Here is a 17,280-nt window from a genome sequence, read left to right on the forward strand (position 1 = left end):
CAATTATGCAGGTGGATCAAAGGCAAGTTGTAACCTCTGAATCGAGAGCTGCGCAGCTACCGCGATGGCAAACCCATTCCCCGCGGCACTTCCACCCGGGGACGGAACCAGCAGCCACGTGAACTGTGGCCCCACGTGCAAACGCACTGAACGCGAGGCTTGGAGAGGAGGAGCGCCCACTTCTGGGAGCCTGTGGCTACTCCACAGCACTTCCTCGCTCCCCATCAGCTAGCCCTTGGAGTGGAATTACGGGCAGGAAAGGGCACAGGGCAGAAGCAAAACTAACCATAAAACGTCAGCTTTCTACCTTTAATTTCAATAAAAAGTCACCTAACTTAAATTTATTTGAAAAATGCTATATTATATATAGCAAGAGCACATCGGTATGACAAAGTACCACTGTTCGGAACCAACAGCAACACGTTTTCTATGAAGAACTAAAAGCAGCACGTTTCAGAGCGACAAAACTTCAGTACGTCTGTACAAAAGGAGGAGAATTAATTAGTAAGGCACTTCCTCTAGGGTGGCAAGGCTAAAAGCACCGGTATCCTTTGAGGCAGTACAAGAGCGATGAAAACATTAAACAGATTTACTACGCAAGACAAAGGCCTGGATGCTCCTAGGAGCAGCTTGTAATAACGCTGGTCGAAACCAGAACAAAACACAGCAGCACAGTACAAGACTTTGTATTTTACCTTTTTGCCAGCGTGGTTAAGGAAAACTAACAAACCCGGGTTAAGAGCAGGGCCACAGAAGAACCTCCTGCAGTCCTCACGTTCTCCCTCGGGTGCCACGAGCTCTTTACTAAACCAGCAACGCTTCCTACTTTCAACGGGCACGGTCGGTGCTCGCGCCTGGGTGCGTTTCGGGGAAAAACCTGGGAGTCTGGTGTCCCCCACCCACCCCACCGTAACGTCAACAGGCGGTGGCTGAGAAACGGCTGCTGCCGTCAGCTTTGGTGATCCTCCCCCTAAGAATTCTCGTTCTCGGTAGGATTTTGGAGGTCAGGGAGACTGCGTTCACTGGAACTGGTTTAAAAAGGTAAAAATTTGACTTGGCAAAGCAGTAAAATACCCGTAACTCAAACAGTTAGGCAGCCTAGAAAACGGGCAAGTTCTTCACATTCCGATGCATCCTTTTGCCAGCCCTCTCTTTTTCTAACAAACATCTACTAATTTACATCATCTCTACGTGAGAAAATCTAGATTTTTTCTTCTTAATTTAGGACTTACTGTATTAGCATACTAACTATAGTTGAAGCCACATGTTAAAAAAAAAATCTCTGGATGTGCTGTGTGCTAGCAGTCTTTAAACTTTCAGTGAATCTAAGTTTGCTCCAGTGAAACAAATATATTAATTTCCAGTAGTAAGTCTTTCTCTGTACTACAGCCTGTAGGTTCAAGTTGCTATACCCACATACACACTGCACTCCTGTCTTTATAAAAGAAGCTTTAATTATCTTGTAGCCTTTCTCTCAGTTAAAAAGAAAAAAAAAAAATCTTTTAAAAATAATTTAAAATTATGCCCATTGGCTGTTTGGGATTAACTACTCAGTGACACGACGGTAACTCCATGGGGTCTCTCTCGCCTTTAGTTCTTCCACTCTAGCCTAAGGCATACTACCACTCTCTAGCTCACATTGAGTTGTGATGGTTTTAAAAAAAAAAAAAAAAAAAAAAAAGGTTGAGAGATACTCAAACTTTTATGTGGATAATAATCTTAGAGAGGTGAAATCATTCTGTTGCTTGTTCTTTTGAAAATTGCAAAGGAAAGACAAGACTCTCATCGTTGATCCTGTGCCCTTCCGAGACGGCAGTGCCAATTCTAGTGTCTGGAACAGTCCAAAGTCAGCTCTTCGCTTCTTTGGGTTTATACAACCAGCGGTTCCCAACACTGCGTTAACTTTTCTTCGTTGACTGTGTTGACGACAACATGGTCACGATCATATTGTGCGCCCCCTGTGAAGAAAAATTGCAGAGCGTGGGTTATCTTTGAAATAAGAGACGTGTACTCCAGGTTGCAGGGCAACTCTAGTTGAGCGCTGGCACAGACGGTCTCTCTTCTCCCCGAGGCACTGGAAAGAAACTCGTTTTCATCGCTGCCTGCTTTTAGAATTAATTCAGAAACAAGGGGGCCTGCTGGCTCCTCTCTACCCCTTCAGCAAGTCGGTACCTTGGCTTTTTCAGCGCCGATGGGAAAGGAGTGAAACGCTGCAAATACAGTCAGGTGTCGCATCTCTAAGACTGTCACTTCCCAAAACGGGGCTGTTCAGTCTCCCCTCAGCAGCTGCTGGCTGTCAGTTCGCTCTAAAGACGACGCTGACGCGATGGAGTAAGTCCTGCTGCTGACAGACAGCGGGAGCACGACCATCCCGGGGACAAGGTCTGGTACTCAGTTACTCCGCCGTCCTAATCTGGTATTGTGACCAGCTGCGCCGCGAGTCGAGGCCCCGTACACGGCCTATGGCCCCACGTTCAGCTGGTTCCACCGGCAGCTGACCATACCCGCATGCAAATGCACCCTTTTCTGACAGGGGGCTTCATTTACTCACGTCATGCAATGCCAAACATGTTCCCATGGAAGAGCACCACGGGTCTTCTGACTTCAGAAACTCGGAAGCAAAGAAACATTTGACTAGAGTGAAAGTCAGAAGTGACTTTTTTTTTTTTTTTTTTCTTTTTTTCCCACCCCTCCTCAGCTCTAGTACATCCTGCAGGAGCGCAGGACCCGCGCGGCGCAGCACGCCGGCAGTAGCAGGTGGAAAAGAAATATATCTCGGAAAGAAATATTCTAGGCAGCTCAAGTTCTGCATGGGCAGGCACACTGAAGAGCAGCTCTTCTGTACTAAGGAAATGCCATCTCAAGCACCTCAGCTGCTCTCCACTTTGGGTATTTGCAGGGGGCTTTCTGGTGCCACCGACACAAATCAGGAAAGGTCTCCAAGACCAACGTGATTTCTCTCCTCGCCATCACCAGGCAATTGCTAAAAAGCAGGAGAGATGCACAGCAGAAACACTCGCAAAGTTCTTCAGAAAGAGGGGGAAAAAGAAAGCAATAGCAGATCAAACACTCCCACAGGAAAAAACCCAAACAAAACACCAAACCAGCAGCTTCAAAAAACAGCATCAGCTCATAGCTCAGCTATCGCCGTGAGCGCCAAAAATGTTTTTTTTAAGTGGTGTCTGGTAGAAAGCAAACACGTCATCATGGGAAAAGAAGGGATTTTTGTCAGTGGGACAAGAGATGATTTACTTTGCTAGCGCACTGCCCTGGAGAAAGCTTTGTGCTATGCCGGTACATCCGCGGGGCGGCACTGGTAACCGCACAGCTGGACGCTGCGGTCATTTGCTGAAGAATTCGTTAATGCTCCCTTTGCGATCAGGGATGGATCAGCAGAATTGTCAGTAACAGGTCATGATCCTACTAGGCTTTCTCACATAAAAGCTAAAAAGGCACCTACTCTTTCATATTCACCGTACAGATTTACTTTTTTTAAAACTAAGAACGTATCTGTGCTTTCAGCACCAGACCTATCCACTGTGAATTATGAATGCAGAATACGCAAATTGCTTTTAACACCATTAACTGAAAGCAAGGCGGCATTTCTGCTTGTTTGGTGAAACTCTGAACTGACTTCAGAAAAAGGTATGCCGAGTCATTACGACCAAAGACTCTCCCTTGAACCGGAGTCTTTTTGATCAGTTTGTAATTAATCAGTTTGTAATTAATCATCACTAGCTTTTCATGGCAGTAAAGAGAATTTGTGATTATTCCTGCCAGTGTTGCACGATGGTCAGACGTCAGATAACCCTTTTCTCACAGCTCTGATAATCCTTGTCCCTTTTAGTTCTAAAGTGCTGTCTGTTGACCCTGGTATTAATTTTAATTTTTTGCAATTGCTGTAATTAACATCTCAGCATCGATGCAAAATTAATTTGAAAACATCTAAAAAAATCAGCAGGCATGGAACATGATTGCTCCCCCCGCCCAAAACCACGGAGTTATGTCAGAACATCTGATCACGCTAATTCTGCTAATCGTTCCATTTGTTGCTTTTCCAGACCTTCTGTGAAACTCTGAAAACCAAGGTCAGAAACTGTATCTGCATGAACCAAATCGCTGGGACAAAAGCGGCTGTAAAACACGCATCAAGTGCGCCACAGACCTTAGGCTGCTCAGGCAGAATCTCAGGTTTGCGATAAAGGTGGAGCCATTAACGAACAAATGAAAAAACTTTTTGCATCTAATCACATCAGCATAGAAGCCTGCCTTTGCTTCCCTAACGTCCTTTGGCTATTGCAGCTACAACTACTATATACGAAAATTTGCTTTATACAAATTAAAGGTAATGAGAAGCTAGATTTTTCTTGCTTCAGCATTTTAAATAATTATCTTCACATCACCCAGTGCCACCTAAAATTAACTGCAGATATCTACAGTGAGTGGACGCTGGGAATACAAGATAAGCAAGTAGTGGGAGTTACTAAGCTCCGTATAGGAAAAATGAAATGCAGTCCTAGGGCCTGTATAATTCAGGAGGTCAGACTAGCTAATCGGGTATTTTTTGGTTCTAGATTAAAGAAAGTGCAACACCATCCTTCATTTATAGCCACGTTTAGTGCCTATCCCACTGTAAGTATCGTGTTACTAAGACACAATGTAATGAGATAAGACATTTGCTTACCTTTGATATCTAAAACCAGCTTGGGTTTCATCTTGCTATAAATCCTGCCATCGGGACTAATATGCCAATATTGTTTGTCTTCATTCCGCTCAAACGACAGGCCAAGTTTAGAGCCAGGAGTTATAAGATTTCCAACAATTGTCAAGCAGCAATCCTCTGCCATCTGTATCATCAGAAAGTCAACAGCAATTATTCAAAACAGCCTTACTTCGAGTATCCACTGTTTTTTTTTTTTAATCAGATAGATGTCAGCAGGTGAGAAGAGAATGCAGGAACTGCTTTCCCTAAAGGAATGTATTTTTGCCCCAAACTCAAGACTACTTATTTGGCTTTTGTTCCTCTTTCTGCTGGCGCTCTCCGCTCCATACGAACGTTAAAATAACCATGTTGTGTCAGATCAGAAGGCGCAAGCAGCAGCACCTGCCTCTGTCAGTGGCCAGGAACAGATGCTGTGGAGGATCACGTTCACTTTGCCCTGGCACGCAGTCCGTTCCTGGTAATCTTTCCCAGCCTACAGCCGTTGCCAGCCCAGAGACTTTTCCATGCAGCGCCAGTACCTTTAATACTCGGATGGTTTCTGTCCCATATATGAATTTGTTAGTCACTACCCACCGAGAACCATGTAACCCTTTTACACAAAACACCTTTCTTTATCATAACCCTTCTGCGGCAAGGAGTTTGAAATCTTTACTACTGCTATTAAAAAAAAAAATAATAAATAATTTGATAGACAACTACTAGCTTTATTTGATGCTCTCCTCGCCCCTCCTTCCCCTCCCGTATTTTAAGGGATCTCTTGTCCACAGTGTGTTTGCAAAGACTTCAATCGTATCATCCCTCAAACCGTCCCCTTTGCAGGCTAAAAAAGTCTTAGCCGTGTCATCTCTTCCTTACATGGAAGGCCTCCATCTCCTCTGCACATCGTTTTTTTGTTCCTTAGTAATTACTAGTTCTGCTATAACCTTTTGGGATAAAGGACGTAACTGCACAGTATTGAGTGTATGAATTTCACAGTGTATCACAAATGATATTCTCTTCTTTGCTCTATGTTCTTTTCCTAGTCATTTGAGTTACTTGATTTCAAAACTCTTCAAATGTCTTTAGGGTTAAAAAAAAAGAACGGGCAAAAATCAAGCTTACTTGAGACAAACATTATGGTTGTATTAATAGTAAATTACAGTTAGTTATTCTTTGTGAACAGTGATTTTCAGTAGATCACCATACGATGCCCTGTAACTTCTGAATGGTCTTCAGAGGCAAATTAAATGACCAACCATATGCCATTGTTGACACCGCCCTAAATTATTAAAGATACAGTTTTTAAAAAGTAGTACTTCTTACTTCAATTCTAGGTGATGATAACTCAATTGCAGTTCTGAAATTCTCATCTGTATCTAAAATGTTCTCTGCTGGGACCTGGAAGACTCAGAGCTTACATATCAGGTCCACTAGGCCACTACTTCACCCATCTCCAGAAAACTCATAAAGAGCGAGAAGACCTGACTTTGTATCTGCTATTTACATCTGTTTCTGACAAAATGAGCAGAATTACTTTCATATCCTGCTTATTGGTTATCCCACCTACCTAAACCAGCTCTTCCTTGAAAGCCTCAGGCACATCTCAAGGTACTGTGACGCAGTCAGTGAGATGACCTAAGCTTACAGGAAGAAAGGCACAAGTTCTTCCAGTCACCTACGTCTGCCAACGTGCACGTACCTACCCACCCACAAGCTTAATTTTCTTTTTAAAATGTAGCGAAAATTTTTTTTTTTGCTGCAAAATACATGTACTGCCATTCATTAGAAAGATGGCAGAGCTCTGGAAGGGTTCAGTCATTTAAGATCAGTGTTGCCAGCCTGCACTCCGCACCCGACTGCTGTACAGCACAAGCTGTGTCTTTTCTGTGCACAGAAAAACTACTTCACGAGACAGAGATGGGCACAAAACCCAAGAGCACTTATCCAAAGCTGTACCGTACCACACTGTCTCAATACAAACACCTTCAGTGAAATGTTTGAGAGGCACTGTCAAGAGAGAGGTCTTTTGTATGCGATATTAAAGCTTTTAGCTTACTTTGCACGATTTTGCTGTCTGCATAAATCCCTTTTACTACTGCATGTGTCCTGTAAACATGTCCAAACAATGCTTTAGCTTATTAACAGTAAGATTCTTCCCTCCAGCATAGATGACATAGTTATAAGTGGTTCCTTTGAAGTTATACAATCCTATAGAAAAAGTTCAGATGATTCTTTACAGTCAAGCTGTTGAACAGTATTAAAGTAACTTAATTTTCTTTGGCTGACATCCCTACCTAAGTCTGTTCATGCTTAAACATTATGAACTGTGCATACCTCTGCTCACCTCAATGACAATTCACACATGATTAGTTTTAGGGACTGTGAGAAAAGCAGGACTTCATTTGGAAACTTGTACAGAGGAATGGAAAAGGGATGAATTTGACAAATACAGAGATAACCAGGGGAAAAAAACAAAAAACAACCCAACAACAACAAAACCCCAACAAAAAACAGATCAACAACACCACCCCCCCCCCCCAAAAAAAAACAAAACAGAATAGGATTTTATCTTAAAGCTTGCCTGAATGCAGAAGAGGATATAATCTACATCACACTAACTGACCTACCACAAGGTATGCATAGTTCAAAATATCAGGAAGGGTCTTAATTTTAAAAGGTCTCCCCCTGCTTTGATACTTTTGTGATATTTTTACTGTGGAGAAAGGGGGCGTGAATGTGGAAGGGGCTCATGAAGAGCAAGACAATGATCTTCTGGTGTTGGCTGTACTTACAAGGCTACTATTCTTTAAGGGAAAAGTAAATCGGAACTAAAGTCTCTCAAAATTACATCAGAAAAAAAAGGTATCATACACCTAGTTTATATCACCTGAAAAATCCAGAGTTCAAATAAAAAAAAAAACCAAAAACAAAAAAACAAAACCAAACACCTACAAAAAAGATTATATTACAGCTGAAACAGAATAAGCCTTTAAAATAAATCAAGATGATACAGGAGGAATTTAATTCAGAAAGCCCTACAACAGGAGAGGAAAAGAAAAATTTCACATTGAACTTGAACCTCACCCGGCACCTTATGAATCCATCCTGATAAACCCAGATTTGATCATCTGAGTCTGTATCTTCTGCAACCTGTATTCGGAGAAGATTCAGGTTGTCCAAGTTTCCATCAGCTGACATGAATTTTCCTGTTTCCTTGTTTCGCAGCCTGAAGTACACACGTTTCTGCAGAAAACGACAGAGCTCTTTAACCACAGTCGGGGCGCAGAGCACATCCCGCTGCGGTTAGCTTCAGAGCAATTACTGTTCAGTGCTGAGCCCCGTGCCTCCCTCTCCCTTTTGAAAAGCTTAATTTTCCTATTTTAGAATTTAATTCCAAAGACCATAAATGTCTAGGTCAAGCCAAGCTTTGAGATCTTGCCATTCTGCATGGAGAGTTTTAGGCTTTCCTATGCACTGAGATCAGCACACAGTGGAAAGCTAAGAATTTTTAATTCAGAGCAGCATTAACTTCTCTCTGCTAACTTCTTGTATAGATGCTCTTTGCTTTCGTTAAGGGTGCACTTGTGCAGTGCTGCTTATTTTAGTGGCAGCAAGTATTACACTGCACATTCACGCTGCAGCTTGTTAGACATGAACATTTCTGTCTGGACAAGCTCTCAGCCAGGGCAGTCAGAATACATTATTTCCAACTCTGCTTAAGGCTATACAAAGACAATGCTATGACAGCAAGCAAATGCATTTGGTTACAGGTACAATAATCTGTGAATTAGAAAAAGTTGTTTCCTCTAAAAATTATGGCTCAGCAAGACCTTCAAGAAAAAAAAAAAAAAAAAAAAAAAAGCTCACAGGAACTGCTGCAGCACTGGACCAAATCATATGGTCCTTATTTAGAGAACAAAACGAAAAGGACAGCATGAGAATAAGTTTTGCATTAGATTTGCAAATTGTTCTGCCAAGTAATAAGCAGGGAAGGACCTTCCCCCCTAAATCAACACCAAATCACTACTAATTGAAATATCCAATATTTTGATGACCCATTTTCTTGTTGTTCCCAAAATAACGCCGATAGTACAGACCAGTCACCAGTCTGGGTGCTAATTATAAACCAACTTAAAATAATTTATATGTAGTAGTTATAGCCATTATTTGTTAAAGTAATTTAGCCAGTCCTTATATGCTGTCTTCTATGCTTTGGTTTACAGTATGCTTAATGGCAGTTTAAGCCATAGAACTGCAAAGCCATGTAGCACACTTAAAGAGCTTTTACTACAAGTGAAACTGTAGAGCGATTTCTTTACACAATGGCCATTGCTGAGGCTTGTGACATGCATCAAGACGTAACACGGCTTTCGGATATATAATATTCCCCCAGCCCCATTACAAAATATAAATTAGTACTTGATGATCTCGCGTCAGAGCCTACTCACCTGCAGTAAAGGTCTCAGAGAGCCTATCTGACAGTAACCACTCACTTTATACCAATCTGGAATGTCATTCGGTGCTAACAACATCTGACGCCCCCTGTAATTACTATGCTCATAAATTATCCATCTAGGAGAAAAAAAGAAAAAAAAGAATGCTTTTACTGCCAAATCCTGCTTTGGAATTAATAAATGGGTTTAACAGAAATCTGTCCCACAGAGTAGTAGCATTTAGCTTTGGAAAGCCAGTGACCTTCTTTTTAACACGTCTTCAAAAATAATAAAAGCATACCCTGACTTAGATCAACCGCATTAAGATGAGCACGCCGGAGTTCACCTTTTAAAGTCTCATTATTTAAAATTTACAAGATGAATGCAACAAAGCGTTTTCTTGCCTTAAAGGGAGAACTCAACTTTTAAATATCATCTCTTTTCAGAAGGTGCTGTGACTCCTCAAGGAGCATGTATGTATATGCTACATGCGCTATATATGTTAGATTGTTGCATGTGGAGAACCAGTAGTTCTGTGCGTATCTTAATTTGGACAGAGCTGACCCACATGGGAAAGAACTACTAGGGATGCAGACTGCAACAAGCAAATACTGGAACTGCAACAGGATAAAGCTCTCTAGGGTATTTTGATAGAGCTTTTATTTCAGAGCATCTTTCTTCTTTCCAAATACCTAAAGGGGGAGGGGAAGGAAAAGGAAAAAAAAAAAAGAATTTTGTTTAGCATTCCCTACCACACATCCAACCACACGTACAATCACATTGAGAGCAACCTGTCAGAACCTGACTTCTGCTTCTTTAGTGAATTCTTAAGTGAATTATTACAACTAGACTTTAAAATAGGCTGCAAAACAGTGCAATTTTTTGAGTTTTCTCACACTGTTTTGCTGGGCCTGTCCAATAGCCATAGTTTTTTTGAGCACACAAACACTTAATACACACATTTGCCTGTTACCTCCTTTCCTCTGACTGATTTGTCAGTAGACGTCTATATCCAGAAGCAGCCCATTCACCTTCATTTGGTGCTTTTTCACAGCTTAATACACAAGTATCCCCAGGTATGAAATTAAAAGAATTATAAACAGATAGATGTCTTTTAGCAAGGGAAAAGAAGACGAAAACCCCTTCAATAAGGAAGGCAGTAGGGGCAAGGACATTCTGAAACTTGTATTTTGACCCATTTCAGCAGCTGACACTGCTATAATGAAATCAGAATTTTTGTATCATACTCTATATGCTTCTAGTGATCAACCAGAAAATACATATATATTCACTGGATAGGAAACACACACAATTCACAACTCCGTTACCTGGAAACATGGTAACTACGCTCTCGGGAAAGAAGTAACCTTATGTTTGAATTCATGTTATTTCATGTTATGGAAAGTGAGAACCAACTATATCGTGGTTATGGCAAAAGATACCGAAGTCTCGGGGGACTTCAGAATACAGAGCATGTACCTTTTCCTATGACCTTTATGTTTCAAACTTCAGTTCAGTGTGCTAAGGAAACCCTTTGACCAGCTTATCCGGATGGGGAAAATGGTTTGCTCTACAGACCTGGTATTAGCTATCCACTTGAGGGCAGTCTTAAGCTATCCAACATCATCTCTCTAGCACACACCTTGGAAATTCACCTCTTCAAAGGAAGGCATTCAAATGCAAAGCAACAGTAACATGGATCTATCGTTAAAAAAGTAAGTCACAATCTTCAAGTTAGGAAAAAACTGAACATCCACCTCCAAGATACTTGCCCCAAGTATAAGTTAACAACAGGAAAAGCACAAAAAGAGAAATTTAACAGATCTGCTGGAACACTGGAAGAAGATAGCACAGTAGTTTTCCAAATGCTTTCAGACAGGTTTTTAAACTTCATCACTGACTATTTTTCTACACGATCTTCAGAAGTAAATTTAGAAAACAGAACAGCTTAAAAATAACTAACAAAATTTAACTGTTAGATTTACAACCAAGGGTCTGACCCAATTCCTGAAGTAAAAGGAATTATTACTAATGCCAGAAGGGACCAGATCGTTATCCGATTGTACCACTGTGTCCATAACATATATGTAAAAGAATGAACATGAAGACTTATTAAAATATTTTGAACTTATGACACAAGATAACAGATCACAAACAGAATTATTTTTTTTAATGATTGAGACCTAAACCGAGAGCACTGAAGTTGCTTTTAAAGATGCTATGCAAGCTGGCTTTTATAATACAGCATAAGAGTTTCCTTGTGAACTTTATTCACTTCAACTTCTAGCACAAGGCATCAGTCAGTGATAACGTTGTTGAAACAGGATGTGACAAGGTCCTGTAAGAAGAAACTGCATTGATGCACTGCACACATGATATTCTGATTTTATACTCTTTGGTTTTTAACACCTGTAATTTTTTATGTTGAGTAAGTACATCATTCTAAAGAATCAAAAAGTGATTTTAACTTACATGCCGCCAAGGATTTGAACTGAAGCTATTCGAGGACTGTATCCCAGGAACTGAAGATTTAAGATTTCTGTACTGAATTCGATTTTCTTTCCTTGGAAACCCACCTTTTCAAAGAGAGCTATGCATGGCTCAGACAGCTCCTGCGGAAGAAAGATGAGCACTTTTATAAGATGTTAAAACTCCAGATGGGGACTGTGAACATCATTACTCCACACAGCCCTTTTATCTCAGAGGTTTCTTCTTGATTGTTTAAGATCAGAGATCCTGAATAATGTTTTTGCTCTGCAAAAGGTTACTTAAAAGAAATTTTTAAAGTAATAAAGAGCCCTTATACAAAACACACAAGGGATCATCTTGTATGGAACATAAAATTTCCTTATCTTGAGGCACACACATGTCTCTGTGGTAGATTCCTGCGTAACTTCTTAAGTATGTTTTAAAATACATTTTAATTAATGCCATATCCCTCTTCCACTGCACTAACCCCACTCATTGTAGGAATTTTCATCTTCAGACCTGAACACACAGAAGATAACATTGATTTCTACAGCTTCAGATGATGACAGCCTTGTTAGCACTACTGCTCTCTTTTTTAACTCTTACAGCAGGTTATGGCAACATCAATCTCTGACTAGACAAAAGCTTCAAGATTCATACTTCTGAGGTGGAATTAATGACTCAAGCAAAATCTGTAACATCTGAATCCTCTAAACTGCTGCGGGGAGATGATTCTTCTCCCTCTCTGTCAAAACGCTCCTGGTGTCAAAGGCATTCTGCCCACATGAAGCTTCCTGCATCACTAAATCAATTTTAAATGTCTTCTGGATAACAAACACTGGACTCTTCCATGCGGCAAGAGATCTGTTGTGGACTGGAAATCACCTCTCAGAATTAAGGCCTTCCCCTGGAAGCTGGGAGGTGAGGGTTTGAAATTCCTCTGGGGAGAATCAGTTAGGCCCGAGTGTCCTGGTGTTACAGTTTCTGCTCCTAGATGGAAATGACCCTGTCGCTCCCTGTCTTGCAAGTCTTCCAGCAACGACTGCATAAAACCAGCACCATAGCCAGAAGAGCTCCTTCCTGCTGGCATGTATTCGGCGTGCTTGAAATACATCAACTGGTTCGGGAACGCCTGACATGACGCAAAGTCTCGACAGACTCTCACCTGGCCTTGGGCATGGAAACAGGCCCTTCAAGGCAGAGGTGGCTCTGTAGACACATGGCAATAGATATCCATGCTTCCGTGTGACTTTGTTAGGCAAGACCTCACGTCTACCACTTTCTAGACAGTGCTTAAATTCCTCTTTAATCTTCCTTTAGACGTTTAAGGGCCCGGATGACAAGGTTGTATGAGTGCCACCATTATCTCTGCAGCAGTCCAGGTTATCGCACAGCAGCTGAGCTACGTTTTCTGATTGCACACACGCTGCTAGGCTGCAGAAAATGCCAGCAGAGGCCTTTCAGCTTACTCCAAAATCAGAGTACACTCATCCCCACCATGAAAGGTTAACACCAGTTAGACTGCTAGGTGTCATCATAAGTAAAGAGCCCAACAGGAACGGTCGCACCACGATGGTGTCTCCGACATCTCTGCCTTTTTAGGCCCGCACTCCGAGACATGCAAGTGGTCAGACAGCAGCCCTTGAGCCATAGGTAATGCTTCAGAAATAATCTACTTAGAAAGAAAACACGCCGGCAGAAAAGGAAATCCTCCCATTTTCTGCCACACTTTCCACTCCGGGCATTTTTCAGATTCAGCAGCAACACTGTTATACAAAATGCTCCTCACAGAGAGAAGTACAAAATCAGCTCAAAAGTTTTATTTCAGTACTTCCCATGTACTGCACGGTATGAAGTTGATGCTCCCATATATCTACATTTAGTTATTTCGCAGAGTTGCTCATTAAAAAGTATTTTCAGCATGACTGTTCAAGCATAAATCACATTCACAGTTGTTTTTATAGTATGTTCAGGAAAAAGAACAGGTAGCAAAATCAAGAAGGAAAAATGCCGTTTTCTATCTGCAGCACAACCATGTGGAGCATGCAAATCAAGCACTATCAAGCAAAGATACAGGGGTATGAAAAAACAAAAATCTTGAGCTTATGAACAAAAGCCCTTTTAACTTTCACTTCCAAGTTTATCAAATATCCCTTTCATTTTCTTTTTTTTTTTTATGGTCCCTTAGAAATGTATCCCTGCACAGGGGAGTTAAACTAGATAAGTATAGGAACATGACAGATTCAAATAGCAAAGGTGTTTCTTGTATAGAAATGTCACAGAAAAATCACAAGGAAAGTTACGGGAATAGCAGATGTGGGGAGGAATTAAGATTGGCACTGCCAAATACAGTCCCAAAATAAATCTGAAAGGTGAAACTAGTATGTAGAATAATAAGGTTCAAGGCTTTGTAAAATTATGAAAAATGAACAGTATATTATGATAATTTCCATCTAGCTTCTTATTCTCTGTATTCTGGTTTGCTAATACACTGCTGAGCAAAACAAGCCATTTTCTTCTTCTCTGCAGGTATGAAGCCTCTGAAGGAGGAAGCAGCAGCACGTGACTTGCAGACAGATGCAGCTTCATGCTACTGTCAGAAGCGTGATAAACTGTAGGGCCAGAACGAGTTTCAGAAGCTGTAAGAACTTAGAGGCACAGAACTGGCATTTGGCCATTTTAACACAACAGTGTCTGTCACACATAGTAAATGTTCCAAAAGTAAGCTGGCCCTTCCAGCTTGAAACGCTTGTTTTAAACCCAAGAACTCGATACTGACATGTACAAAAGAGCCCATTTTAATTCATGGTGATCACCCACCAAGCTTGGCTAGAAACACTTCTACGTTTTTTAATAGGATCTGTCTACTGGACAGCCAAAGAGTTCAGAAGGCAGACATGCTTGCTGCAGATGTTTGTTTACACTGTACATCAAAATGCTCTAGAGACATGAAAGAGGATGACACATATTAGTTCTTCTGCTACATCACTGATGGGTCACCAAAATTACAATGGAGTGCAATAAAGTTGCCAAATTCAAAGAAGAGAGTCAGTAGCATACTCCTCCTTTTTTAAAATTAGTAGCATCTCTTCATATTACCGTAAGTTCCTGGATTCTTGACCACATTTTGCTAGTAATTACCTTGGTCTTAAAAGATACTTGCAGATTCCGTAAGTGATCCATCATAATGATTGGTTATAGGCTCGAGCAAATGTGCTCCTCACCACTGATGAGTTACAAAACATGTAAATGTTGTTTAGTTTGTGTCCACCACACATAACATCACCACTGTCTGAGTTTGCCAAACGGCATTGGGTGTTGCTTTACTTTATCTAGAAGGGTGCATTATTTTGTGATTAACTCAAATTGCATTTCCCTGATGATAGCAATAGTGTTTTATAATTACATGTATCTCATGCAAAGTTGCTTCCTTAAATCTGCTTTATCAATATGGATAAAAAACAAGGTCCACAGTACAGATATTTCTTCACACTGTCCTACTGATGTTTCTCAACCCGCTCTAAGTGGTCTTTCCTACTGGGAAATAAAGGGTTTATCTGACACATCCTTGAGTCTCTTTACAGGAGTCCTTTTATAAGCTGTTATTAAGAACAGTGATTTCAGGCAGCAGCTTCTGTGGTGTTCTGTCCTTTCCAAAAACAGCACAGAGGTCAAAAAAACTTGACATTTAACTGCTACTGCATAGACAAAAAAAAAAAACCAACAACAACAAAAAAAAAAAACCAACAAAAAAAAAACCACACCAAAAAAACCCCAACTCCTCTGTTGTCTGTGTGTCCCTAGCATTTTTACTGTTGCAAAAAACGGGGAGGTCAGGGTCATCAGTGCACTTATCTTTAATAGATTTACTTACAATATTTATAATCCGTAAAGATTTTAGAACTGTTTGGGGTGAACAACCCATCGCTGTCAGATCAGGATAGATTCCTTCTTCTAACACGTACTGGTTACCAGTAAATTCTTCCTGGTCATACACTATGCAGCTGCAGGAAGAAGGAAAAGAAATTGCTTCTTAAGAAATTCTGTGGAAGTAAATCAATGCTCATGTTTCTCAGCTTTTAGCAAGAACTACTGATGGAAACATTATTTACAAAGTTTTGTCCTGACAAGCTTAAGACTGATACGTAAACTGCAAAGCACTGTTCTCTGTAAGTCCTCATATGTGAAACCACTTCAGGTGCTAGAAAGCTGGTTGCTTTTCTTAAGCTTTTACCATTTCAGCGATTTTTCAATATTCATTCAGTATAACTTACCTGCCATCTAAAATTTTTGAAGACTTCACAGCAAACGAATCAATACATCTCGTGTTTTTTTCAAATATTTGGCAGTTACCCTTGAATTCAGGCTCTGAAAATAACTGGACCTTTAAAAAGTTATAAACATATTTAAAAACAATTCATTCTTCATCCTTCAGTAACATGTCTCTACCATTACTTCTCTAATTAGATTCACACATACTTAAAGCACCCAGATTTTCTCCGTTACATATGTTTTACGTTACCTCTTCAGTGTTGCAATCCGCATTAAAGACAGCAAGGTAACAATACCAAAAATTACTTCTGGCTGCAAATCACTCAGTAACGTACAAAATAAAGTCACACTACCAAAATGCTCCTTGGACTATTTGCTAGAGAAGATTTTTAAATTCCCACAGAATTGCCCGAATAGGCATAACTTTAGCAAAGCGCCGTAAACAGTTTTGGTTTAGATTATTAATCCATTAAATCTCCAAAATACATATTCTTCCCACTACATGAAAACTATCTGTCTCTCAGAACATAAATGGTGCATAATCTTGGCAAAGTACTCAGACAGCATGCCAACAGGCATGGTATATTTTCCCAGGGTAAATGGGCTTTACGTGTCTGTTACAGCTATAGTTACAGTCCTGTCAGTTGTTCTTTCTCTGCTCGGCGGATAGGAGAGGATACGTCACCCAGAGTCTTTTGTCCTTGTTAAAAAGAAAAAAAATTTCTAAGCAGCAAACCTGCTAATTTGGTTAGAGGATAATTAGCCCTGATCACACAGAAGTCATTCACATTATCACATGCCTACCAGCTTCATTCACGCTTAGCAGATACGAGTGTGGGCATGTACAGCGTTCTCCAAAGAGGAACATGCTGACGAGGGATGCAGTCTGTTGACTACAAGCCATTACTTCTTTGTTTCCTTGGGATAAGGTCTTAAAAGGCACATAATATACAGATGCACATAATTTTTCACGCACATAGCTGAAAGTAAGCAGCCTTGTGATTTTTATTCCCCATAGTTTATACATTATCCCTATGCAGGAGAGTCCAGTGAGGCATACCACTAACCAAGAACGCAAAACAAGGCAACTAAGACTTTTCTCCCTGTTTTTTAGTTTATGACATACTCACCATTTTGACTGAAATGAAAATAAAAGTAGCTTGGTATGGGGAGAAACATGAAAAGGTTCAGAATCATGAAAGGGTGAAAAAAGCCACCCATTATCCTCACCGCCAAAACTATGTATTAGTACTTGCACACAGGAGACAGTACAACCTAAAAATATGTTAACTCACTGAACAGACAAGTTCTCCCTGTCATTTCCTCCTCTTAGCTATTGACAAAGATGACATTAACTTTTCAGCACAACTCAGCAGTATTTGTGAGTGAACAAGATTCTCTCGA

General features: G+C 40.6%; 1 protein-coding gene across 5 annotated transcripts in view; it reads right to left on the reverse strand.

The window, feature by feature from the left end:
- Nucleotides 1-295: 295 nt before the first annotated feature.
- Nucleotides 296-17,280, reverse strand: part of CRYBG1 (crystallin beta-gamma domain containing 1) — a 101,845-nt gene continuing 84,860 nt past the window's right edge. For all 5 annotated transcript variants that reach the window (XM_042803601.1, XM_033008482.2, XM_033008483.2 and 2 more), the window contains 7 exons: nt 15,879-15,988; nt 15,479-15,608; nt 11,608-11,747; nt 9,151-9,274; nt 7,787-7,945; nt 4,685-4,847; nt 296-1,958 (listed from right to left, as the gene is read on the reverse strand). In XM_042803601.1, the coding sequence (XP_042659535.1) occupies nt 1,870-1,958; nt 4,685-4,847; nt 7,787-7,945; nt 9,151-9,274; nt 11,608-11,747; nt 15,479-15,608; nt 15,879-15,988 (915 nt within the window). In that variant the 3' untranslated portion in view covers nt 296-1,869. The remainder of the gene's footprint in view (nt 1,959-4,684; nt 4,848-7,786; nt 7,946-9,150; nt 9,275-11,607; nt 11,748-15,478; nt 15,609-15,878; nt 15,989-17,280) is intronic.

The sequence above is a fragment of the Tyto alba genome, unplaced genomic scaffold (genome assembly GCF_018691265.1).
Source record: "Tyto alba isolate M040663 unplaced genomic scaffold, T.alba_DEE_v4.0 Super-Scaffold_40, whole genome shotgun sequence".
Taxonomy (NCBI): domain Eukaryota; kingdom Metazoa; phylum Chordata; class Aves; order Strigiformes; family Tytonidae; genus Tyto; species Tyto alba.